The 27079-nt window shown below is 39.4% G+C and overlaps 1 protein-coding gene across 8 annotated transcripts in view; it reads right to left on the bottom strand.

Annotated features, from left to right (window-relative positions):
• LOC108436868 (adhesion G protein-coupled receptor L2-like) overlaps window positions 1-27079 on the bottom strand; it is a 172879-nt gene that overhangs the window by 34858 nt on the left and 110942 nt on the right. For 5 of the 8 annotated variants that reach the window (XM_037547743.1, XM_017713589.2, XM_017713590.2 and 2 more), the window contains 8 exons: window positions 25976-26014; window positions 21626-21809; window positions 12877-12999; window positions 11456-11661; window positions 9562-9735; window positions 5506-5715; window positions 3536-3756; window positions 1580-1646 (listed from right to left, as the gene is read on the bottom strand). In XM_037547743.1, coding sequence (XP_037403640.1) covers window positions 1580-1646; window positions 3536-3756; window positions 5506-5715; window positions 9562-9735; window positions 11456-11661; window positions 12877-12999; window positions 21626-21809; window positions 25976-26014 — 1224 coding nt within the window. The remainder of the gene's footprint in view (window positions 1-1579; window positions 1647-3535; window positions 3757-5505; window positions 5716-9561; window positions 9736-11455; window positions 11662-12876; window positions 13000-21625; window positions 21810-25975; window positions 26015-27079) is intronic. The other 3 variants (XM_037530822.1, XM_037547748.1, XM_037547750.1) reach the window with 1 other exon arrangement.

The raw sequence follows: 27079 nt of genomic DNA, 5'->3' as shown, positions 1-27079 counted from the left end.
AAAGGTCATAGCATGACTTGTATCAATGAAAGCTCAGCTTCTCTAGTTGAAAAGAGATTTTAAAATGGGGTAATTTGTGAAATGGTTTAAGAAAATTAGTCATGAATGTCAGCCATGTTCAGTCTTAAAGGTCAAACACATTATCAGCATGTGATTATTTGCTGATATGACTGCACCAGAATATAACATGGTTCAGTTGAATAAATCTAGGTAGGATTTGAACATGTACAGTTTTGATTCAACTGTAATTTTACTCTGCATGCACACCACTACTAATTCAATAACTTGGCAATGCCTGTCCAGCAAGCCATTGGTTGCTGGTGGGCTTTCCACACCAAGCTCATGTAGGCAGCAAGTCTGACTGAATGAAAATTAGGTTTTAGTAGATACTTTAAAGGAACAGGAACGCTATAAACTAGCCGTGAGCCTACACAGGCTATATTCATTCACCACATGACACAAATTCATAATATTGATCTTATCTCTCGATAAAACATTTTCCACACGTACTGCATTACCTGTTTTTCCCAGTTTTTTCCCCAATTTAGACGCATTCAATTCCACCTACTAGTTAGGACTCCCCCCATCACACGATAACACCAGTGCTACGAGGGCGAAAGCTAGCACAGGCTTCCTCTGAGAGATGTGAAGCACTGCCACATCTTTCCAAGCTGCCGCTATTGCAACATCATGGGCGGCTGAATGTTCTTGAAAGAAAGTGCCAACTGCCAGTTCTGTTATGATAGCTAACAGATGCCTGTGCTGGCTAGCATTGCGCTGAGTGATTGGGGAAGACAGGGGGCCATCCTACCCACCCAGACAGAGCAAGGCCAGTTGCGCCCTCCTGGACTTCCAGCCAGGGACAGCTATAGCATCAACAGGGATCCAACTCATGATCTCCTGATGATAGGGCCAACACTTAGATGGTTGCGCCATTCGGGAGCCCACATATTGCATCATCAATGCATTGATGAAAAACAATTAGCCTATAGCCCACAGCTATAGCTCACGGTTAGGCAATGCTACCAGTTTGCTAGTGAGGTAAAAATGTCAGTATCATGTTCGTCATAGAAATCAAAGAACCATGGTCAATGTAGCACTGGGACTGGAGAACATCTTCTGGTACTGGTTATCACTGTACTACGTCACTGCTTATTCATATAAAGTTGAGTTGAGCTCAACTTTACTGCGTTTCTCAGACAGTGTCTGACATGCTGGGACAGATGATCTTTGTGTATTTTCTCAAACATGCAATGAATTTTCTCTTATAATGTAAGTCACCGAAACGGTCATGGCTTTCTAGCTCTGCCCATAGATCATTGTAGTCACCTGTGTCTTGTTAGTTCTGTATGTATAAAACGCGCTAGTTTTGTTCTGGCTGTGTGTTGACTTCATTGCATCCCTAGTTAGTAGCTTCTATTTCCTTGTATTGTTTTTATAGGCGCTCCTGGTTTTGACCTCTATAACCTTCTTATTTTTGGATTTGGACATGATCTGTGACATGACCTCTGTTCTGAATTATGACCACAATTCCTGGCAAAGGCAAATAACACAGTGTTTGGTGGTTAGAAACACTTACCATTATAATGAATGCTACAGGGCCGACGAAGCTCCAAATGAAGTGGTTATCAACCCTCAGCCAACAGCTGCAAAACAATAGATGCAAATCAGACATTGCTGATGCACTTCAACTTCAGAACTTTCTCCTAACATTTACTCTAACAAAAAAAAAAAAGACAGCATATTTGATAACAGGCAAGTGAAAGCAAAAGAACAAAACCCACATCAACACGAATCCCTTTCTTCGCCTTCACTCTTCTTCAGAGACTGAGCCGAGCTCGCAGTGCCTGCTTCATATACGCACCTATGCAACTCTGATTAAGAATTCATACCGAGTAAGGAATGATTTATGTGTGTATTACAGATGCTATCTGCATTTGAATCCAGTCTGATGCGAAACTGTACATCACAAGAGATTCTTTCAGCAAAAAAGAGATGAACAAGTAAAGCAATTTAGAACCCGATCTCAATCAGGTGCCTTTGGAAAGGAGCTGAGTCGGCACGCAAAATCATTACAGTCACAGTTTGCTTAGAGCTTGTTTCTCTTCCCCGCGTCGGAGTGGAGATTTGCCAGGAGGGAGCGACAAAATATGCTCTGTCTGTCTCATTAACACACGTACACAGGTTTGAGGTTTGAGAAACCGTTTCTTCTCAGCCAGTGGCTTAGCTTTTATACCGGTGCCCTTATAAAAGCCCCGGTATAAAAAGGTTTAGCATCCAAAAAATGGAATTAGAAAAGCAGCTGGAGCCTCATTACTCTGGATGCCCCTCAGATGTAACAAATAGCGTATTTACTCCCTTAAACTCTGAGCTTATTAAAAAGATATTAATTTTAAAACATATTATGCATGTGCTGCTATGAATTATTCACTAACTACAAATAGTGGGTGAGTAGGGTGGGTGATATTTGATTGAAGCTGGAACAGACAAAAAAGAACCAGTGGTGTCACAATAATAATAAAGAAAATCTAGAAATACAATGATTTCTATTCAATGTTTTTCATACCACATAATCCAATTAAACATGACCAATTATTTTATTCTCTAAAGGGCCTAAATCCTACAATTATCATTGTATCTTATTTTTCCACTTATAATCTTTGTGCAGGTTTATGTACCAAAGATATTGATTATTTTCCAAACTCTCTTTATCCCTTACAATTAAAGAGGCTGTTTTTGTAAAACAATGTGCCTTTTTTAAGGTTTTTAAGACATATGTGAATAAACTCTGATCTGTTTCTGATTGTCTGCCCTGTATTGTCCTGCACTGTATGTGAAAGTATTCATGCACATAATCAATTGTAAATATAACATTGTTTTGCAAATATTCGTACATCATCATTTATCATGCTGGAAAAATGTTGCATGTGCCCAAACTTTTGCACACAGCCAAATTTTATTCTGTATTTTATTATTATTATTATTATTAGTAGTAGCAGTAGTAGTAGTAGTAGTATTTTAATTAAAGTTAAATTCAAAATTTAAATTGAAACAAAATTGTTTTTGCCCACAGCGTCCTGTGGCCAGCGTCCTGTGACCACTGATGAAGGACTAGAGGATGACCAACACAAACTGTGCTGCAGCAGATGAGCTGTCGCCTCTGACTTTACACCTACAAGGTGGACCAACAAGGTAGGAGTGTCTAATAGAGTGGAGAGTGAATGCACTCTCAGTGGAGTGTTTAATAGCTCCAGGGGTCCTGACCATTCAAGAACTGAGTGAAAGGGGGTTAACAAACATGCACAGAATCAGATGGACTATGGTCTGTACTTGTAGGACCACAAAGTGCACCTACACGGTAAGTGGAGCTGATAAAATCAACGTAGAATGTACCAAATTTATATTGAATTGTAGTGAAGTTTTCGTAATGCACTGGACAGTTTCTTAAGTGATTCTGAACTGAAGCAGTCTGATGTCACAGATTTGCACCCCTAATGCGAAAGACCGCATGAACAGTGAGGAAAAGGTCACTCACGCTGTGGCGGTCCCGTAGCTCCGGTAGTCGATGGCTGTCGAAATGCCCACCACCAGGGCTGGGAAGAGATATCCGGAGGCGTAGTAATACTTCCTGCGTGAGAACTCACTCTCAAACACTTCCACCAGCATGAGGTAGAGCTGCACACTCTCCAGACACAACCAAGTGAACGCCGCCAGGAAAAAGAAATGCAGTACTCCAGCAACGACCGAACACACAATCTGCTTGCACAGAGAGAGAAAACAAGAATGACAGGCAGAAATATTGTTAAACAAAAAAAGGAAAGGAAAAACATCAGTTACAGAAAGCCAGCGCTGTTCCAAGGAGTTTATCACAAAGACACATGTCCACATTTTCATAACATACTGCTTCAATTTGCATAGTTGGACAGTGAATCTATCCACAAGAGTTTTTGCCTAGATTTGTGTTCATTATCAATGTAGTTTTTCTTCTTTCCTGTGATTTCCATTCAAAACACTGTCAATGTGTTTGGATTTCAATGAGCTGACCTTCTCAACTCAGATGAATGTTAACATCAACATTCATAGATGTTGTCAGATTATGAAAAAAGAACGTCATGCATAGTGACCATTATATACAGCGATGTATACTATAGAATATTTGGTAACACAATTTTAAGGCTACATGTACTTATACAGTGTTTTTATTTAAGCCTCCGCATAGCCTTATATAAGCTAAATCAGTTATAACAGCGTTATAAATGAAACAAACTGTCCATCAATTTAATTTAAAGCCCCTTATGTCAGCACAATGTCATTTACTTCATAAAACGTGTCATCTTGTGATTGATAACATTAGCTGTTCATAAATATTCATGTCTTGGTTTATAAGTACATTATTCAATGCTTATTCATGTGTAATAAAGTCCTTATGTATGTAGATTTCAAATGAAGCATTACTGATGAATATTTTATGGTTATCCTCATAAATTCAATAACTGTAGAACACTGAACAACTGCTTGTATCTTAGAAAGATATGCTCTTCTATAATTTTATTAATGTATGGTACTGTGCAGAAGTCATTTGTTTAATTTAGTTAATTAAGTTAAAAGAGCCATCAAGTACAAGTTATTCATTTTTATGGATACACTATACAAAAGCATCCAGACACCGCTTCTGATTAGTCAATTCAGCTACTTTAAGGTGCCTGCTGACATGGGCGTTCAATTGTGTATACACAGCTTGTGTAGTCTCCAGAAAAGGCAATGCCAATAGAATGGGACACCTGGAGAAGTTACACACAAGCCTATGGTCACCACGCCCAATGCCAAATGTCAGCTAGAGGGGTATAAAGCCCCCAGCAGTCGGCTGTGGAACAGTGAAACCACTTTCTCTGGAATGATAGAGCTCTATCCAATATCTTTGGAATGGCGTTTGTGATCGAGAACTAATCATCTAACATCAGTACCTGACCTCAGTAATGCTCTTGTGACTGCATGCAATCAAATTCTCACACCTAGCGCCCTTAATTTCAGAAGAAACACTGGATAAGCAGGTGTCTAAAAATGTTTGGACATATAGTGTATTTCTGAGAATGTTCTAGACCACCAAACCTGTTAATGTGCAATACTTATAATAATAATAATAATAATAACTTCTAAGACTTTGCAGGTGTGAAGTCCTGTTCATTCAGATTTATGGCATCTGTTATGTCTACAATTTGTTCAAAATCTTGTTGCTGTCCAAAGAAAAACATCTTCAAAACAGTACCTTTACAAGAAAAGGACAAACTGTTCCTGACTTAAGTTGTAAGTTAATGTAAAGAGATTCCAAGTGATTTTTGGAACATTTCTATTGATTCATTCCTCATGAAATTTTCACATCATGGTGAAGCTGCTGAGCCTAAAAAAATAAATAAATAAAGATACACATTTTCCTTTAGACAGCAACAATATGAAACATGTTTCTTTCTTGTTCGTTTTTATGTCCTGCACAAATTGAATGCCTACCGGAGCTCCAGTCATGTCAATGCCCACGAGGAAGAAGAGCTCAGCAATGAAGAGGTTAATACAGAGGTTCTTGTGGATGGTGTTGCGATCGCACTGCAAGCCACGGAAGAAGCAGAAGGTGAAGATGCTAATGGCCAGGCAGACGAGGGAGACAGCGATGCCCATCCGCTTGATCACATTCAGCAGCAGCTCATGGACACTTACGACACCCTGAAACACACACATCGCAAATATCATCATGAACGCTCACATTGCAGACTCACTCTCACAATGCTATTGCATGCAAACTGACCTGCTGATATGTCTGGTCATTTGTTTTTGCATTATCTGGTTATTCTTGCGTGCTCTTTCATTTTTATTCCTTTGGGTATTAGGAAAGCATGGTAAAGCATGGTAACCCTTATACCTTAGCAACCACCTGAGATACCATAGCAATTGCCTAGTACTAGTCTAGCAACCACCTGGGATACTGCAGCCACCACCTAAGATACTACCGAAACCACTTTGAACACCAAAGCAACCACCTAGAACACCATGGCAACCATCAGAGACATCATAGAAACCAATAGAGACATCTTAGCAACAACCTGGAAACAACCAGAGACACTATACTACCTGGTAACATCCTAGCAACTCCCTGGAACACCACAGCAACTACCTACTGACACCCTAGCAGCCACACTGGAGAACAATTCAATCACCAAGCAAGACCTTAGAAGCTACCTAGCAAGACCATTGCAACTATCTAGCAACACCCTAAGAACCACCTGACACACCACAGCAATGACCTAAAATACCACACTAACCTTTTGACAACACCCTAGTGACCACCTGCTTAATCTGCTCAGTCACTCTGCATTCTCTTCAGGAAAAGCACTTTTCTATTCTTTTTTTCATTAAAGTTCAAAATGTCGGCTTTAATTCCAGGTCATTCACATCCACAGTTCCAGTCAAAAGATTCTAGGCAACTTATTGTATGTGTGCCTCTCATAAACTTGACATTTAGATCTAAAGACTTGTGCTTAAGTGCTTGAACTTTTTAACATGTAGGTTTCGGTATTCTGCAAGGTTTCAGCATGTGTGAAACTTTTCAAATCTGTTGGGAAAACTTCTCAGGCTCCTTATGAAGCTGCTGGAGAGAAATACAGAGAAGGGGCCACTTTGAGTAATTTAAAATAAAGCACGGTTTTAATTGACCATGTTTTGTTTATGGCATAATGTCCTAGATATGTATTCACTATGGATAGGAAAAACTCTAGTGGAAACTAGAAGTCACAGCCTTTTTCATACATAGCCTGTTAAGTCGTGTCATTGTTCAGTATGATAACTCCTGACTCCTGGCCAGGGATGTATATATATATATATATGACAAATAGTAATTGTGCAATCTATAGACATCAGTTCATTTCCAGACTGCACTATATTCACAACCACTACTAAAGTGCACACTCACTGCCTCAGTGCTCCATTGCCCTACATTCACTGTGACATTCTCTGCACTGTCATCACTAATGTCCCTGAATCCTGCACCAGACCACATTAATACTGGTACAGGCTCAACACTAACACTAGCTGTGCTATCAGCATTTACAGGTACATGTTTCCTTTCATACACACACACACACACACACACACACACACACACACACACACACACACACACACACACACACACACATACTCCTTCAGTGCTAACAGTCAGCTAATGACTCTTCACTGCAAACAGCCACATTCAACCCCACCATTAGCATCAATGCTATCGCCCATATTACACTCTTTCACTGCTAACATCGAAATTCTGTGCTGAAACTGTTAACCCTTAGAAGCCTCTGTCACATTTCATGTGAAGTATTTCTTATTTCTTATTTGTAACTTATTGAAAAAAGCAGCTAAATTATGTTTGAAGCACAGATTCTTGCAAGCATAAGAGGAGACATTTTATAATGAGTTATTGTTGTTAAAAGACAAAACATCTTTCACATTTTTGTGAAAAGATTCTGTTCTCTTTTCTCTCATTTTTTGACATCCGAGCAAAACACAGTCAGATGTGCAGTCTTGAACCTGTCAATAACGTGTGCATCAAATTTGAATGTAATTCATCACAAAAATGCCTAGGCAGTTAGATAATTATGTATTATCTACTATTTAAAAGTTTGGAAACATGTTTATATTAATGACTTTTGTTATTTTATGTACAATAACAAACTTAGCAAACTTTTAATACTGAAAACACTGATTCCAAACTTTTGAGCAGTAGTGTAATTACATTTATGCTGCACAGAAAAATGCCAATAATAAGTCTAGACTTCTAAGGATTAATATCCCGATTCCACCACATCACTCCTAGCACTCACTTTCCAAGCACCAGTCAGGACATTATGGGTGAATATAGTTGAGAATTTAGCATGACGGCCCAGACTGCTGTTTTCAGTCTTTTACAATTATCCACCATCAGTGATGTTCATTCACCATGACGTGATCAAACTACCCGGTGACCAGCAAAGACTGACTCAACATTCTTTTCAAGTTGAAAAAGTCACGTTGCCAGAATGCAGCAACTAAATTGCTCAATTGAATAAGTGTAGTGACTTTAGTTGAAACAGATACTGTGGTGGAAATAGTACAAAGGAAAAACTGAGCACAATAGTAGAGAAGGCAATTATTACAATGCAAAACTCAAGTTTCAAAGCATCTGAAGAAGGGTCCAGAATTTTATGAGCCGAGTTAATTCATTACTCAAAGCTGATTTTATTCCAGCTTATTTCATTCTGGAATTACCGCACAGTGCAGACTCGAGCTGAAACACAAATCTGGCTTTTACTCTTTGATTAAATTTGTGTCATGACAAGCCAGAGCAGTTCTGAGGTCAGCACAGGGGTGATGTGTTTGCGGCCCATGCTTTCAAAAGGCAGGATTATAATTGTGGTTAATGTTACTGCTAGCATCAAGCGATGGATGGGGTAGAGTTCATGGGGCAAGACATATAATTACCTTCACCACAAACCCCATGTTTCCACATTCATTACTTGCTAAATGCTAGCTGCTTATGATATTAATCATGTAATCGTGCCGTAATTGTATTGCTCTCATAAACGCAGTCCCCGACGTACTTAGCCAAGTCTGGGTTGAATAGCTATGTATGTTGCTGTTCACTGCATGAGTTTCATGTTCAGGAACATGTGTCCTTGCTGGCTTTCAGCCACAAGCTCTAAACACAACTTGTTTCAATTAGTTTTTAATGTTACCTATTGCCCATTTCATTTAAAAATCTTTAGACTCTGCTGAAAGTCATCTGGCTGAACCGCCTTCATCAGCTTGTTGTTGATAATCTGATCATTATGAACATTTGGAGAGTCTGACATGACCCTTGGGATGGAAGCAGTTGAGAAAACGCTTAAAAGATGCAGTTATGATCAGCAGTACAAAAGCACGAGGTGATGTTGTATTATTTATTTCTTACTCATAGCTCTTTGAAATAAGTGGTGAAACTCTGTTCAATGTCCAGAGCCTACACATTTGATTAGTACCATATTTGGGTTTGTAGTAGGAGAGACAATATGTTATTATGATTTAGTTATTACTCTTCATTGGCTTGTTTTGCAGCATAAAGCATGCACAATTTTTGCCATGCATTTGTCATTTCTTGACTTTGGAAAAAAAAAACAAAATATTAGAAATGCAGAACTGAGCCTTTTAAACAGAATGAAATTCAAATGTAAATGTAATTCAGTTTATTACAATGTAATTAACTAAAAAATTGATTAAAAAAAAGGATTGCAGAACAACAATACTTCATTCTATATAGCACCATAAAGGATCTAACCCTTTTTGGTACTATGCAGAACCATTTTTAAATGGTTGCTTAAACAACCATTTATACAACAGGGTTCTATCATTTAGGTTCTATATTTCGTCACCTAAATTTGCTAAAGGACCCTTGAATGAGCCCTCTTAATGTAGTGTACACTACCTAGAAGAAGACTCGCTCATACGTTGCATGATGCTTGTTAACTAGGTGAACTAGGTAAGTAACTAGGTAAAGCAAAGGTTGCTCACCACGTGTCCTCGGTGGGCCATGAGGATGGCAAAGTTGGTGAGGTGACTGCAGGAGCAGGTGGTGTGAGTTTTATTCGTGCCCAGCAGTTTGCAGCCCTGAGTGGACCAGTATCCCATCATACTCCTCTCAGAGTAGTTCCAGAAGGAGCAGTTTGGGTTAAAATATTTCTCCGTCTGAAAATCAATCAGAGGAACTTTTTATCAGTAAGAGACAAACGTGCACTGTAGAGCTACGAAAAGAAGCAGCAGTCATATTGAATTTTGGTCATGTTTATTGATAATAGTGTATCACACAATGTCAGAAACCATATAAGCATAAGCAACTCAATGTGATGTGAAGCAGGTGTGTTATGCAATTTGCACAGTGTTGGTTGAAATGCATTTCTATGACTTGTTAATTACATAATCCTTAAAGCTATTTTAAATCTAAAGACACCAAATCAGACCTCAAATATGCTTCTAACAGTAGCATAACGGGTAAATGTGACCATGATCAGACTGCACATATATATTTTTTAGTGCACACAGTTTATGCCTGGTACCACACAATAAAATCTTGATGTGCCTGAGTTTTCAGTCACAGCTGCCTCTATAGCCTCAGGTAAAAAGTCAAGCTATGGTAATTAATGAGTACCGGCATCCATAATCACAAGGCAACAAAATGCCCTGGGTTTTTACACCATCACAGCAGTACGTGAATTGATTCGTGCTTAACCAGAGATTTCCTCACATTCTTACTCAATTTGATTGTGCAACATTCATGTCAATGCATGTATATCTCTAATGAACGCTGTCCTTGTTCTGCCCCTGTATTTCTTCTTTATCCCCAATGACGCATAGAGCATAGGTGCTTGAGTGAGGCTTAAATCAGCTTAGTATAACTGTAAATATGGGCATAACATTTTAAAAAAGTGCAGGGATGAAGACTGAGAAAAAGATCCATGACTGTGGTGGTGGTTTTGCTGTCTGATGAGCAGCAGGCGGTAAACACATTAGGGTCTTTGTTGTTTTACTGTACAGAGCTACTCTTTTTAATAATGCTTCTCCTGAGAGGTCACAGAGCCTGATAAGTTTCATTTTCAGTGTCTCAGTGGGCACCATTAAGAGCACCACACAGCGGATGCTCAGCAGATGCACTGCGTCGCATCTTGTCATACAAAGTCATGCAGCATCATGTAGTAGAGAGCTACTGAAGCTTCTGAACTCGACTAGGACACATTTCATGAAATAAAACTTTCATCATCATTTCGTATGCCGTGAATCAGTTGACTACCTCTTCACAAACTCAATCTGAAACATGCAAGGTGAAAAAAAGGCTGTAACATTAGCTGAGGTAACTGAACATTAGCATTTCTGTGTATTTAAAATACCGGCTGTCATTGTGTGTAAATGTCAAACATATACAGATTATAAGAAAAAGAAAAGCTGAGGAAAAACACTGTTTATGAATATGGCTTTGGTCATTTAAATTAGGAAATGTCATAAAAAATGTTTAAAAAATCAAAGTCCCTATCATCGTTTAAGTATTATAAACTGAAATTGCTCAAATAACATAGTAAAATCATTTCACCACAAGTATTGTATTGATACAACTTTTATTGAATCAATTTAATATAAAAAAATAACACCAAAACCCAACCACAATTAAATACATATGAAATTATTACCAGCACTACAATGTTTATTACTCACTGGGAGTCTGTAGCAGCCTCTAGGCTTCATACTTCCTTGGTGACTTTTTTAAAAATATAGTACATGCTGTACGTGATTGTCAGGATTACTAAAATTTGGTCACATTTAAATAAGCCGTTAAAGCTGTTGACCATCCCATCCCTAACTGTCAGCAGTAACACAAGTATCAGCAGCATGACTACAGCACCACTTTCACACTTACATCAAGATGTTCCAGGGTGAAGACGACCGGCTCGGACACAAAGACGCGGCTGGACTCTTTGTTGATGGAGGCGGACAGGATATGGGAGTTGACTGTCAGGGTGTGGTTCCTGACCCCGCCCTCCCCCACCAGCCTCAGGGTGGCGTTCTCCGTCGTCAAGAAGTGGCCAAGGTGCTTATACAACACAAAGACCAGCTTCGCAACACCTGTGACGCAGCAAGAGGAAACCACCAATCAGAAAGAAAAGACAGAGGCTCAATGAACATATAGATGATCCGTGAGAGCAAAGGGGTCTTTTCACTGAAAGGATCTTAATCCACTTTAATGCCCACTAATACTACAAGCACTGCAGGGTCATGCATGTAAATCATGGTCTTAAAGAAAGCGCCGAGACTGGTTGTACTTTGGTCGAGTTAATTGAGCAGTAAAGCACTCACAGCCCCCGAGCTGCTTGTCATAGGTGTGAAATTTCAGACAATCTTGTGCAGCTGTGTTTTTTTTTTTTAAGAAATGTTCACAAACAACTGTTACTGTCATGTGAAAACAAGTCCATTTCTATTTGAAAAATGCTAACTGCCCTTTATGTTATGTGAACTTTCATATTGAATCGGCCCAAAAAAAAAGTAATAAAAATGTGGAATAAAATCTAAATACATTAACGGGGAATTCCACATCTTCACAATGGTTTCTCTGCAGTGTTGATGGGAATCAGGGGTTGTGATGCCTCCAGCACAAATACAGTCATTTTATTTACTATCCAAAACCACCAGTGAACCTAATCATGCCTTTTGAGATTGTATATGTTGATGATGTTAAAAAACAAACTTTCTTTGGGGACTATTTTACCTTACAACACCTTGCAAGTGCTTCTCCGCCATGAATATATTTAACATTTTATGCCAAAAAGCTTCTCAAAGCTATTGCAAAACAATGTCTTCATCATCCATCATCATTTCATGTAATAACTTTCTGTGGTGAAGCTTTTAAAAGGATTAAGGGCTTTAGATGTCTGGTTCCTATCACCACAATTGAGTCTGTAAGGGTCTCTATAATGGAACATTTCACTTCAAACCACTCTGCATGACTTTATGTACATTTTAACACGTGAATTATGCTGACATTTTGCTGAACTAATGGAATTCATCTTGACTGTACACTGAAATTGAGTCTGTTGAGTCTTTTTTCCTTCTCCTGTAAAGTTACAGCTGCTGAGATATTATTGTTTTTTAAGATATCAAGAAAAAGCAAATACATAATCCCTACTCTGTGGGATGGAACTTAAAACACAAAAGATGAAGACAAAGGCGTAGGCTACAGCATCACCCCCTAATCCTGGGAGCTGAAGTTCATGTTAAACCAGTTGTTGCCTTTCAAAAGGCCCTTTCACTAAGCTTCTGAAACCTCATTATTCCCTCACTCACCATTCTTGCTGTTGAGTTTGACGGTGTTGGCTGAGAGCTGGATAGTGGCTCCTCCTTTGCTGCTCTGTGGGAACCTGAAGTCCTGAACGTGGCCATCGGTGCTCAGCACGTACACGTCCAACACTGAAGTGGAGGAATAAAGGAGAGACAAGCAAGCTCATCAAGTGAGGTCAAAAGTTACAGTATTTACCAGGAAAACTGATTAGTAGACACGGATGCAGAACCACGGCACTGATAGGGTGTTGATATTGAGGTTATTTTTAAATGTTGTTTAACCCATTAGACTCTAAGAGCTCACATTAGAGGCCATTTACATGAGCTAAGCCCAAAGGGGCCTGACAAAATCTGGGATTCAGGCCAGGTTCGGGCTGATGTTTTAGCGTCCAACATCGTGCTTAGGTCAGACTTGGGTTCATTTTGTAATGAATGGCTGTATTATATGGTAGATACAGTGTTATTTGAAAGAAATGCCTACATAAATTCAGCTCACTCTCTCCTGCGTGCTTCTCTCTCTCTTCAGTATTGCCTATATGAGCAAAGTGCTGCTGAGCTTTTTCCATGGTAGAAACAAAAAGAAAGCGTGCCTAAGAGGAACTGTTAGCCAGGGACGTCTTCATTGTGGAATCATTATGACCTGGTCATCAGATAAAAAGCACACTAGACGGGTACAAGACAGTGCTTGCAATACGGTATTTTGACCTATGATAGCATGAGGACTGGCATGTCATCTCTTCAGTGACACACTAGCAGCAGTGCCAGCAGATTTGGGAGGGCCTCGGGTTTCATATTAAGCAGGACCAGCCAGGCTTGGTCAGGTTTAGGTCCTATAGCTGGATGTGCATTTTCAGAATAGTGCAGATCTCAAGTCCATACCTCAGTCCCTATTCTTAACTATATACTTTACATAGAATACATACTATTCTAATCAATACCCAATAATACATCTTAGGCTTACTAACTGAAAAACAAACCTATGTTTAATATTCATACATTTTTATTTTGTGAAACAAAACAATTGTTTTTATTTACTGGTTTGGAACTGCAGGCAATTTAAAGTGGAGCACTGATATTTGGTGCAAAGTAAGTTTGTGGGGAAGCGAACTCTCAAACAGCACCTGGTTGTTATTTATTTACTAATGACCGTGACAACCTAAGATACATATTTTATGATGTTTACTAGAAGGGAACCCTGTAGGGTCTTCTAGACTTTTAGAAAAGGTCCAATGATTTCTGGGAACTAAAAAATATATGTCTATATATTTTTTTGCTTATTTTTCTTGAATAGAAACATTATGTGGTGCCTTGAGCTATCTCTCTCACTGATTAAGACATCAGGAGCTGACCTGAAGGTTTAATGTAATACCATCATAATTAGGAGTCAACCAAACACATTTGATATACAATGGGTGAGACCAATTACATTAGGAAAAAACGTCACTAAGTTGTAGACACCAGCCAGGTTTCAGTCAGCTGTTTTGAGTGAGTAGGCTATGACAGGGTGCTTCACTGAAAGATAGAAGGTAAAATATATGTTAGAGTCTGTTACAAGCCTGGAGTATGACATGAAATGTCTTCTACAGGCTTGGAATGTCTAATCTAGACAGCCAAAAATGTTTATGTGCATTGCATTGGCTTAGTACTAACATACTACTAGAAATGCCAATAGGTGCACAAGCAGAAACGGGCATTATTGTGAAAGTGAGTGTATTTTCCATTGTAATATATATATGTCTGCGTGTCTGCGTGGGTTTCCTCCGGGTTCTCTGGTTTCCTCCCACAGTCCAAAGACATGCAGTCAGGCCAATTGGACATGTTAAATTGCCCCTGGGTGTGAGTGTCTGAGTGACTGTCTGTGTCTGTCTGTCTGCCCTGCGATGGACTGGCGACCTGTCCAGGGTGTATCCTGCCTACCGCCCGAAGACTGCTGGGATAGGCTCCAGCACCCCCCCGCGACCCTGACGGAGAAGCGGCTTCGAAAATGGATGGATGGATGGATGGATATATATATATATATATATATATATATATATATATATATATATATATATATATATATAGCTTCATGTTTCACCATTTAAATACAAATCACATTTACTACTTGTTTACTGACAAGCACTGAAAACATCGATCCATTTTAAGGTTGTAAACACACATGTGAGTTTACAGTGAGTGAGGATTCTCCATTGAAAATCACTTGTAGGCTTAATCTCTGCCCTGACAGCTGCCCCTTGCTGTATTCGAGGTCCCGTGGTCACAAGAACGTTGAAAAAATGATCTATTTATGACATTTCTGTTAATGCAATCCTGAAAGGTTTGGATGTTGACCTACTCTCTCTTTCATTCGCAATCTCTGCAAAGCATTACTCGGATATAACTGCATCCACCAGTGTCTGCTGAAAAGAAAGATACAGAGCGTTTACTTATCCAGGGAGAGTAGCCGCTGGAAGAAAACATACACACACATTCACACACCCAAACGTATACCCAGAGTACCTGCTAGCGTGTGAATGTCAAATATAGCCGAGATCAAACCTATCACTACACTTTTACTGCGCTTCCCCTGTGGCTGCCGATAAGTTTGTGGCTTGAGCCTGAGCTGATTGAGGCCCAGACGGAGTGCCGCTCCAGACCATTCACACTTCACTCTCCCTTTGATGTATGAAAATACAGCGAGGTCAGGCGCTAGCATTAGCGCTAGCTCCCTCCTCTCTCCTCCAGACAGTTCACACTTGCTGTTGCTCTCTCTCTCTCTCTCTCTCTCTCTCTCTCTCTGTCTCTCTCCAGCCTGCTATTTTCTGGCAGTTAGAAATAAGGGACTTTTCTGCCTTTTGCTTCTTCACTCTCGCTTCTCTTCAGGCACCCACTTCAGTCAGCCCTTGAGCACTTACCTTGTGTTGTGGTTGGAGCTAAATTATGCTAATTGCCATTGAGAGATACAGAAAAAATAAAAATGAGGGAAGAAGGGAAGGAGAGAGATCGGGGGAGAGTAAAACGAAAAAGAAAGAAAGAAAGAAGGAAGGAAAGAAAAAAAGAGAGAGAGAGAGTGGATGGCTTGGGAAAAAAGAAAAAGCTCCCTAATGCGCTCCAGGGCACATTCTGTCAGTCGTACAGCCAGCGGGCACCAGCCTGCATTGTAACCACATCTTACACTCCTCAAATGAAGAAGTGGAGAGAGACAGAAAAGCCAAGTAAGAGTGTGTGGTATGCGTTTGAGGTGTGTGTGGAATGGAGGGACATGGATGGGTGAAGGTGGAGGCAGAAAAAGTGAGTAGAAAAGGAAGAAGAGTCATAATGTTAAGAACCCTTCAATCATGCCGTGTTCTCTGAATTTTCATGGTTCTATACACAACCTTTGTTTTTCCCAAACAACCCTTGAAGAACCATCCTTCTTAAGTGTGTAGGGTAGCCAATCAAAAAAGAGTTAGTTTACATATATCAGTCTTAAAGTGTGAAAGTGAAAGTATCAAACTTAGGAAAGTTCAAATCCATCAAGAGTCAAACTCCAGCAAAGAGAAACTAGTTACTGCCCACTTCTGAGGGGAAGAGCAGATTAAAAGGCCACCTCTTTTGTCTCAACATTAAAGAGTTTGTCTAGACAGGTCCTTAAAATTTAGACCATCAATAAGGGTGCGTCATTAGGAGGAACGAATACAGGCACTTGGCTGGACAATAAAGCAGTGCACCATTAAAGTACACTGCATGTTACAAAACAGTTGTTCTATTATCTAACAAGTGTTTCCTGACTCCTGTCCCTGAGCAGATGCACTGATGTAGGTTCTTTTTGTATTCCTGCCAAGAGGCACATGTGATTCATCTCTATTTAAGGTCTAATTATTGTTTTGTAGTTGAATCAGGTGTGGGGTTTTGTTCGGTTACAACAAAAACATGTACTGTACTACACTCACACACTGGAATGTAGATGCAGTTGTATGAAAGTCTTGGTGCTCCTGCTCTAATTACATGTTTTGTTGATTTTGTAAGTGAAAACAAGTAAACACACCCCAATGAAATAAAATGAGTAAAACATACAGTTTGCTCAGTTCACTGTAGAGGACGTGTTAATTTATTTTACTTGGAAAATCAGCCAAAGTATGTAGTTTGATTGGGGGTGTTTGAATTTTACAATGTGTAATAAACCCAAAAAGCTATGAGTCATCTGTAAAAACCAAGTGACCAAGTCATATAGCTTCATTGTTTTGACGACAAAATCTAAAAACAACGCAAATGTATTAAATGAACAAACTCTAAGATCCTAGATGTACTATGCTGGTATAAATCCTAAGACTTATTATTCAGCTTATTATACTTATTATATACTACTATGAATTATGAAAGACTATAAAGCTATGATAAACAGCTATACGAGGGACTGAAGTTTGTACCGTGTTTAGACCCTTAAAGAACTAAAATAAATATCATTTGTTTACTTTTAAAATAATAAATAAAATATACAACTTGCTAACTAAGTAAAACTAAAATAAATATGAATTCAATTTACATGTTTAAAAACATAATATTTTAAAAATCTGATTGTAAAATAATCATAATAAATATAATTTATTTTATATTAAATAATGAAAATAGAATTAATTTTAAGATAATAAATAAAATATACAAAAATATACATACATTTAAAACAAATGCAATTAAATTTTTTAAAAGATAAACAGCATTTAAAAACTTATTAATGCAATGATTTATATATATATATATATATATATATATATATATATATATATATATATAAATATATAAAATGTATATAAAATGTATATAAATATATAAAATGTATTTCAGAGAAATATTTCACATAAATTATAAAATATGGAGATACTTGAGCTAAAAAAAAAAGTACAAAGAGATTTTTGATAATCCACTTCTATGTTACTCGAGAGGATAGTAACTCTTTCCTCACATCTGCTTTTCAAATAGAGCGTCTGCATCTGGTTTTGAAATTCTGATATCTACTAGCCCTATCCTTGCTTTAATATTCCATCGCGACTCAAAAGACCTGATTGAAACCAGGGTAAAACAGGTGCACGATCTCAATGCCAGTTTGATGAGAGTTTCCACGCAGCTGACTCTGGAATCAAAGGGCTGGAAGGCCATTGAGGGAAAAGGTTGAAGGAAGAACCATGGCAACCCAAAGGCCTGTGCAGCAAAATGACAGTCGAGTGCGCAAAGCTGACTAATATGAATGAGCTCACATCACTAATAAAGTCTACTGGCACAGGCCTGTGTCGGCTTTTCTCTGAACGGGGTAGAGAAATCAAACCGCCGGCGCGCTGAGGATCGGGCAAATCCGCTCTCTTTCAAAATCCCGCCCCCCCCCCCCCTCGCTCCCTCTCTCCCCCTCTCTCTCTCACTCCCTCTCCTGAATAAACCCTCCTCCGAAAAGATTCCTTTTTTTTCAGCACATCCATAAAACAACTGCTGTGCAGCTTCCTTCACCCTCCAGTCTGCTCTCAGCTCACTCAGATGTATTAGTGACGACTGAAACTAAACAGACATCACACTCTCAGCCCTGCATGTATGAATACTCAGTTTTATGTTGGTTTAACTTCTGCAAAAAGGTTTGACTAAATGTTTTTTCTCTCTCTCTGAGGAAACAAAACAAAAAAGAGAGTGATATTTGCAAGAAACATTTGCCAGGCTAATCACTTTAACACGCGTGATTATTTTACTGCTTGAAAAAAAAAAATTCAAATCTCCAAACTGCTAGCAAAGCTGACGACATCCAGATAAATACTTGCTCTCCCAAGTTTTCTTCCTAAACATCCAGTACATTTTTTTATACTCTTCAATTGTCATTTACTGAAAATCACCATTATTCCCATATCCAGAATCAAGCTAGTATGCTCCATAAAACACTACAGCAAAGAAAATACACCTTTCACATATTACATTATTTATGCCACATGAGTGCCTAAATGCCTTCTGACTTCATGCACAATGGAAAAAACAAACATATTAGCATTTTAAAGACTCTTATAAAAGTCTCTTTACAGTAAGAATGTGACGGACATATTCATTTATATGCATGTTTTGCCACGTTGTGCTTTAAAGGAAGTCTTTTAAAGACTTCTTACTTTTTCTTTTCCCAGCAAAATATTTTGAAATCTTTGGATGCTTCTCCACTGTGGAAAGTACCGGAATCTCAGACATCAGAAAGCTGGAACTGTCCTGTTCCCAGTGGCCATCATCCAGTACTGAAAGTTTCAGTTTTATGATTTTCAGTCGCGTAAAGTTTTAACAGTCAAGACTTAATGATACTCATTAAAGGCTGAAGCCAACAATTTAGCCAATTCCTCACTCTTCCAGGTGAAGATAAAGCCACCAACCACTATAACACAACCATGCATGCGCAGGAATGTAAACTAGAGTGGTGTGTTGATGGATCAGTTGCTATTTTCAGAAATATTGCTTTGCAAAGACTTTGCTAAGATAATATAAGATGGGAAGCTATCGCTAACGTCAATCGCATGTATGCTACAGCCTTGACAGAATGACTGTTGCTGCTCGTTTTCACATCCGGCAGAGGAGAATATAAACTTTGCATTATTCCGGATGACTGTAAAGATTTTTGTTAGCATTTGTGTGAAGAACAGTGCAGTATATCATGTCATGTAAGCCAATAAGCCAGACTACCGAGCCAAAATAGACACAATAGAGCAACATAAAATGACCAAACGTCCTCACAGTTACTGTGATGGTTCCAGCTGTCTCTCAAGTGGGTGGAAAATGTACTACATCTAGAACTGTGTGTTAGGTTTGTTTTTATATGGGTCAGTTTGAATGAGCACTGGACAAAGCACCCTCTCTGCATGTTTCTGTATTGTTTACTTGAGTCTGCTTACATTGTTTGGCCTATTTTAAACACTCTTGATTACTCAATTAAGAGGTAAAACAATTGCTTAACTATCACTAAAATATAATCAATAGTGACCACCACTCTAGTATGACTAGTGTGGCATCTCTCGAGAAATGTCGGCCTGCTCTCAGCAGCAGGACTACAGTCTCTAAACAGTGCAGATCTTTGCAGACTGAACAATTGTCTTTGTCATTTTGCCACCAACGTTGAACGCCTCCTCCTACAGACTTGCGAATGCGTCAAATGATGACAAAACACTATTTGAATTTGTAATAGAGAGAAATGTTTACACTAGATTAGAAGCCTGTCTTGAGGTTAACTTCAAAGTCAAATTCAAAGAGAGACACTATGAAATGAAGCCAGCTAATTTGGAAGCTGGAGGCACTGGACCACTCGGGAGAAATCTGCTGTTCACATCACAGGCAGCTGCAAAACAGGCGCAAACATCATTTGCTCCCTCCTCTGATTCCGTGGAACTTTCTGAAAGGGTCATATTTGGGTTTATGCACTTTGACAGCAGACTTTTAATGAACATCTACAACATCTGAGATGCAATGGTGTGTCAGAACAAGAGTCCAAAGGGTCACGGCCTTCTCAAAGAGAGGCCGTGAATATTAAGTGGTGGTTCAGCCGACAAACAAATTTACACAATTTTCCTTTTAACCCGAGTAGTCGATCAGCTAAGACATGTTCGCTGTCTGAAGGTTACTTCTTTAGTTTTGCACTGGAGCTATGAGGCTAATAGAGCCAGTAAGTAACTCATTACTCAGCACTGAGCAAACTGTGCATTCACCTTTAAGGTAATCTCTTCCATATTTGGTAAAAGCTATGGAATTAGAGCATTTGTGGTACTATGTTTTCTAGAACTGTACCAAGAAGCTTCATGCTGCTTTTATTGTTGGATGTACTGTGTTAGTTTCTAAGAGAGCGTGCACACACACTCCGTGGAAATGCTTCTTACTGACGTTAATCACAGCAACAATAAAATGTTTTATCTTTTATCCATAGCCACCATCTAATAAAACCTTTTTAACCTCTTTCTGCAGTCCCATAGTGGCCACTTCACTGGTGGAATGGAAATTCACTTGGAAATTTTTGATTAACATAGTGAAACGGACTGGCCGCTGTTGGCTCATCTGAATGAAATGTTGTGTTGAGCTGCGAGCGAGAACCCCTTGCTGTGAAAACAATTCATACCTTGCCACAAAGATAGTTAACATGAGATAAAACGTATGACACAACTGATTTCCTCATATCAAACAGTCCTGCAATACCTGACACCATAAAAACAGTGTTTATCCACAATGACATACATTTCTTAATGTTGGTTACTCAACTATAAAGTTGAATATCTAGTTCAATTCAGCTTTATAAATTGGCAATAAGACATACTTCATCCACTTTATTAAAGGAAAAAAAATGCAACAGTGCAAAAACGAATGCTGAGAATTGAATTTTATGGCTACTATGGAAAAGGGCTTCATTCAAAAAAAGAGTGGCATTGATTTTTAGTTTTGTGCATCTCAAAATCTGACTGAAGTTTTCATTTGAAAGTTCAAAATGTTGGTTTATGACACAAACAAAACCAAAAACCTATAAGGCTATGTCTATTTCTTTGTAAATAAATGCAACAACAGCATTGGAGACTCCTCTTACTAATGAAGTAAGAAAAGTAGATTAAAAAAGATTTGCCTTGGCACTAAAGGGTTAAACGGCCAAATCTGTTTTGGTTTTGTGTTCTTTTGAAATGAGCTCCAGAGAGAACAGAGCAACCCGTATGTAAAATAGCTATTAGACTTTGATAGGTGGCTCAAATCTCACACATAAAGCCTTGTCACTGACTTTTTTCTGTTCAGTTTGCCTGATGAAATGACTCACTTATGTTATCGGCGGGCACTTTGACCACGGCGGGCTCAATCAGGTTGTCTGCGAGGACAAAGGCCCCTTCCTCCAGGGTATCCAGTAACATGGTGGCAGCGTGCGTTTGCTCTGTGGAATTCATGTCTTGCCAGGACTTCAGGGCTTCCGGCCTCAGGAGGTTGTCCACCGTGTCCACGATGGCCTGTAACCGTGGAAACAAGAGAAATGACAGGCACTTGATATTTGCCGTTTCCCTTTGTGGAGATCAAAAAAAGAAAAAAGGAAAAAGACTTCATACATGAGGCACATGAGGGGGTAACGAGAGCAAATGAAAGTCATGACAAGCGAGTAAAACCATGATTGGGGGTCAGAAAGGGGGGAGGGGGTTTGAAGAGTGGGTCTTTGGCCCAAACTGAGCCTGGTTTTGTGCCTGGAATTGCACGTGTGTTTGTGTATGTGTGTGTGTTGTGTGTTACCTTTGTCATTTAACCATCACAGGGATTGTTATTGCAAATTGCAGCAGGAAACCAGCCCGATACTTTTCCAAATAAATGGGGCATTCTTCTGTCATTCACTAGTCCAAAGTGGTCCTATTCCTACAAAGCGGCCTGTTTTCCAAGGAACAATTATGATTACATTCCATAACAGGATCTGGCCGCAATGCCCTCAGAATGCATGCCTTTTCCTGCGAGGGGGAAACGGCTTATCGGGCGGCGGGATCTGTTCGCAGAAGCCCGTCGAACTACAGGGGGGAAAAAAAAGACGGAGACGTTCACGTTCCCTTTCTCGCTCCTAATCACAATCCTTTCATTTCCTGAGGCCTGGAGCGAGTGCTAACTGAATTAAACAGTTCCAGGGCCATTCCCAACCTTATTTAAACACTGTAGACCAGCTCACTACACCATATAGTGGGTCCTTATTGCACGGTGTCACTCCAGACTCGCTATTAAAGAGGAAAAGAAGATAGCCTGCCGAGTTTCAACCGAGTGGGCCTCGATTTACTGGAGATAAAACAGAATTGAGATACACACGAGTCAAGATTAGCTATGTCATGGTGACAGCAAGCTCTTCTACTGCTCTGTCACTGCCAATAAGCGCAATAACGTTTGCCACTTTACCGCTTTTTATTTCCGCTCTCAGCTGCAGTGTGCCCACTATAACCTAGAGATGACTCAGATTAACCTTAAGCCACTGATCTGAGCACTTTAGGGCTTTCTCTGGAATACAATATCAGTCAAAAGTTTTGACATCTGATTAGATAACTGTTTTTCATAACCTTAAAGACATGTAAAGCTTTGTTTCTAAGACAAAACCTAGTCAACAAGCTCTCAATGTTTGTGGAACTTCTGAAAGAATCTCAAGCAGTGGGGAACTCTTAGCACTTTCAAGGCCTCCAGAAAAGGCCTACTCAATCCTAAGAATGAAATAATACATGTCATTTTTAGTTCATTCTGATTTTATAGAATCTTCATGCTTGTATTTATCTTGGTATTATTTTTATTTCATTATTAATCTTTGGTGGGAAAGAAAAGGATTAAGATATTGAAATGGCCAGTCAGATCTGCCCAGTCAGATTTTCTTTTTACAACTGTTTTATCTAGGCAGACAGTCAAGAAAGCTCTCCTACTGGACTTCAGGATCTGGACAGAAGACCTTACAGGTTAGATCAACTACTGACATAATTAGGAACTGACAGTGGAATCAAACAATCACATACTGATTTGGAAAGGGTGGGATTCATTTCTTTAAGAAAATGAAAGAATGAATTTCTTACTGATGGAGAATGCGAGCTGCACTTTAACCAGGCTCCAATCAGTTGTGAGAGCTGTATAGTAGGGCTCTTTACTGAAAGAGTCACTGTAAAAATGCAACATGTGTAGGTTTGAATGTCATTTACAGTCATGGTTCCTCACTCATGTAAAGCTGCATTAAGGCAAACAGGGCAAACTGGTCCCTAGATAATTTCATATGTGTTATTCCATATCTGATGATTTCTCTGTTATACTATGTGTGGTAATAATAAAAATATAGAAAACCCCTTCATAGTGTGTTCAGACCTTTAAGTGGCTCTGTAACTCTTTCACATTAGTTCATCTTTGAGCCCTTTATGGCTTGAACCAAGTATGTCAAAGCTGGGAGAAACACTTAAAGGACCTCTGCTGTGCAGTTTGATACTCTATGCCCTAGATCTGCACCAGAAAACAACCTGTACTGCACAGCAACAACGGCACTGTTGACAAACAAAAAGTCACACCAGCACTTTTATACTGTCAGCGCAATGTAACAGTAGCCACAGCGATAATGAGCTAACTGTGTTTTAGTATCACCTGGTAAAACAATACAATCCATCGACTCTGCACTCTAGACCCAGCCATGGCTTTGTTTATTTTGGTAGTGGCGGGCATGACCAATCTAGCTGTTGATTAGACTACATGGAGCACATCTAGACTCATCTACATTTTTAATGTGTGCTCAGATCAGTGCTCTCAGGTCAAAGATCAATGGCTGGCAGTAACAAAAAGTATGGTGTAATCTTATATTAACTATTTCTCACTGAAACAAGTGGACAGATTATAAACTTTTGTCTTTAAGCAGACAAAGACATTTTATTATGACTTCAGTCTGATGAAAAGTTACTGCTGTGTACAGTTTATGTGGGAGGAAAATATTTAGTTTTATATATATATATATATATATATATATATATATATATATATATATATATATATAGATATATATATGTTTTACATGTTTTTTATATTTTTTGCCATTTCTTGGCATCAAAACAAGCAAAAACTACTGATAAAGAATGTGACTTGAATGTCAATGTAATTTATTACGGGAGTATTTGTGTATTATTATTTAATAAGTATTTATTATGCATTTCTGTGTTATTATTTAATTAAATAATTAAACAATAATGTCAATTCATTTGGTCCTATTTTATTTGAATAGTCCCCATAAATGCTCAACAGATGATGACAAAAAGTGTTAGGGTTAGGGTTAAGTTTAGGACCAGGCTTAGGGTTAGGGCTAGGTTCCGTGTTGAGGCGAGTTAAAGGCGAGGTAAGCATCTACTAAGCATCTACAGAGGGCTATCCATATAAAGTGTAACATATAAAGAGGTGATATGATATAAATGTAATGTATAGCAAACTGACAATAATTCTACAGCCCTAAGGGTTCAAATTCTGGGCAGAGGTCATTTAAGACCACTCTGAATTTAAGCAAACCTGTGGCAGACGAACTGGATTTACAGCGTGAGAACGGAGCGCTCGGGGCGTTCTTAATTTGATACTGGTTTTGTCAACGCTAAAACAGGCGTTTGAATGGAGAGGGACTTTGAAAAAGGCGGATCACAGCGCACACTCGAGGAAGTTGGCACGCGAACAGCCCGACGTTGGCCTATTTCTCTTGGCAGACAAAAAGGAGGGGGTAAAAAAAAACGCTTTATCACATAAATAAACCCCAGTCAAAAAGAGCCTCACGTGGCAGCAGGCTGGGAGTGTTCCAGCAGAGTGTGTTTTAGTGCTTTTCAGTGAAAAGAATGCACCCTGGTGCAAAAAAAACAAAAAAAACCCAGGTATTTGAAGGAGGGACATATCAGATATCAACACAAATGCACCAATGAAGAAAATGACTTCATCACACGATGGCGTGTGACCTCCAGCATCCAGAAGGTAGGACTGGTGGAAGTTGACGAAGGTGAAAAAGTGAGCCACTTTGATCACACCACTGGCACTCTAAAGGCGGGGTGCAATTATATCTGTAGGAAAGGCAATTACTCATACAATACTCAAGTGCTGAGGGACGGAGGAGGTTCAAAGTATGAGAAAAGGAGGCAAAAAGGAGGAGAGGGAGCAAGAAAAGGAGGAGAATGCATGAGAAAGAAAGAAGAAAAACAGGTAAGCACAGAGTGAGCGAGGAAATATAGGAAATTAGGGAGACTGGAAGAGAAGCAAGACGGCGAGAAATACAGAGAGAGACAGAGCGAGAGGAGAGAGAGAGTGAAGAAAGAGCCAGAGTTATGAAGTGGGGAGGAGAGCACGGAGGCATGAGGGGGAGGGGAAAGAGATGAAAGGTAAAGGAGGAAGAGCATGCAAGGGAGTAGACAGAGAGAGAGAGAGAGAGAGAGAGAGAGAGAGGCAGTGGGGAAAGGGAAAAGAAGAGAGCAGCAGCCAGGCAGACAAAGGCAGAGACGCTAACAAGTGCCTAAAGAATTAGTCAGAATCCAGCAGAGAGCGTCCCGCAGACACGCAGACAGAAACACAGACAGACACACAGCCGGCCAGACAGACAGCCAGACAGACAGAGAAGCCGCATGCAGCGAAGCGGGGTCAGGGGAAGCAGGATGCAGCGTGTATGTACCTTCATATAGGCCCTGCACGTCTTCTCTCGCTTTTGACGCTTATTTAAAGAAATAAGAGTACACACACACAGAGAAAGAGGAAAGGTCAGGATGCACTCTGAGGCCCGACAGATACATCGCTGGACACTAAAACTGGCCATGGATTTATCAATATTGCCGAATCATGCAGCACAGTTTTATATTGTACTGGAAAGACGCCTGTAATGTTATATGCAAACGGTGGAACATCTTTATCAAGGAACAAACCTAAACATTTTCTGAAAGTTTTAGTGCAGAAATTCCTTGAATATTTAGAAAGAATTAAACATAAAACATAAAATGTACCATAACTATTTGCACAGATCACATTTTATTACATTCTCTGAATATGATGTGTGACTTATTTTCACTTAGAAAATGAACATAACATCATTTGAACATGGGTGCCCAAACTTTTGACTCTCTATAGATAGTTTGGCGGTGGCTTACTTTAGTTACAACTACAGGCTAAACGGATTAATCTGAACATAATTCAACATCATGGTTAACAACGAAACTATGACTGCATGTCACAAGACATAATGTAAGTACCTTTATGTGAAAAGACCTAATCAAAGATGAGAAACTAACAGAGCTAATTAACAATTAATTAATTAGAATTAATAAATAAAGAATTATGAGAAGCTCCACCTTCTAAGATATAATAAGTTTTTATTTTGTTTTTATTTTTTCCCCCAGTTTTCTCTGCAATTTAGTCGTTTCCAATTCCACCCCCCAATCATACGATACTACCAATGCTAGGAGGGTGGGGCTAGCACAGGTTTCCCCCGAGACCTGTGAAACCAACCACCACATCTTTTCGAACTGCCACTCACGCAACGTCACTGGACAGCCGAACGCACTCGGAGGAAAGCGTCAACTGCCAGATCTGTTACGTCAGCTAACAAGACGCCTGCACTGACTAGCATTGTGTTGAGTGATGGGGGGCGAAGGGAGGGCCATCCTACCCACCCAGAGAGAGCGAGGCCAGTTGTGCTCTCTTGGACCCCCGGCTATGGACGGCTGTAACATCACCAGGGATCAAACTCGCTGATCTCCTGATGACCGGGTCAACACTTAGATGG

Source organism: Pygocentrus nattereri, chromosome 2, assembly GCF_015220715.1.
Source record: "Pygocentrus nattereri isolate fPygNat1 chromosome 2, fPygNat1.pri, whole genome shotgun sequence".
Taxonomy (NCBI): Eukaryota; Metazoa; Chordata; class Actinopteri; order Characiformes; family Serrasalmidae; genus Pygocentrus; species Pygocentrus nattereri.
The sequence above is the reverse complement of the archived record's forward strand: the minus strand, read 5'-3'. Positions and strand labels throughout refer to the sequence as shown.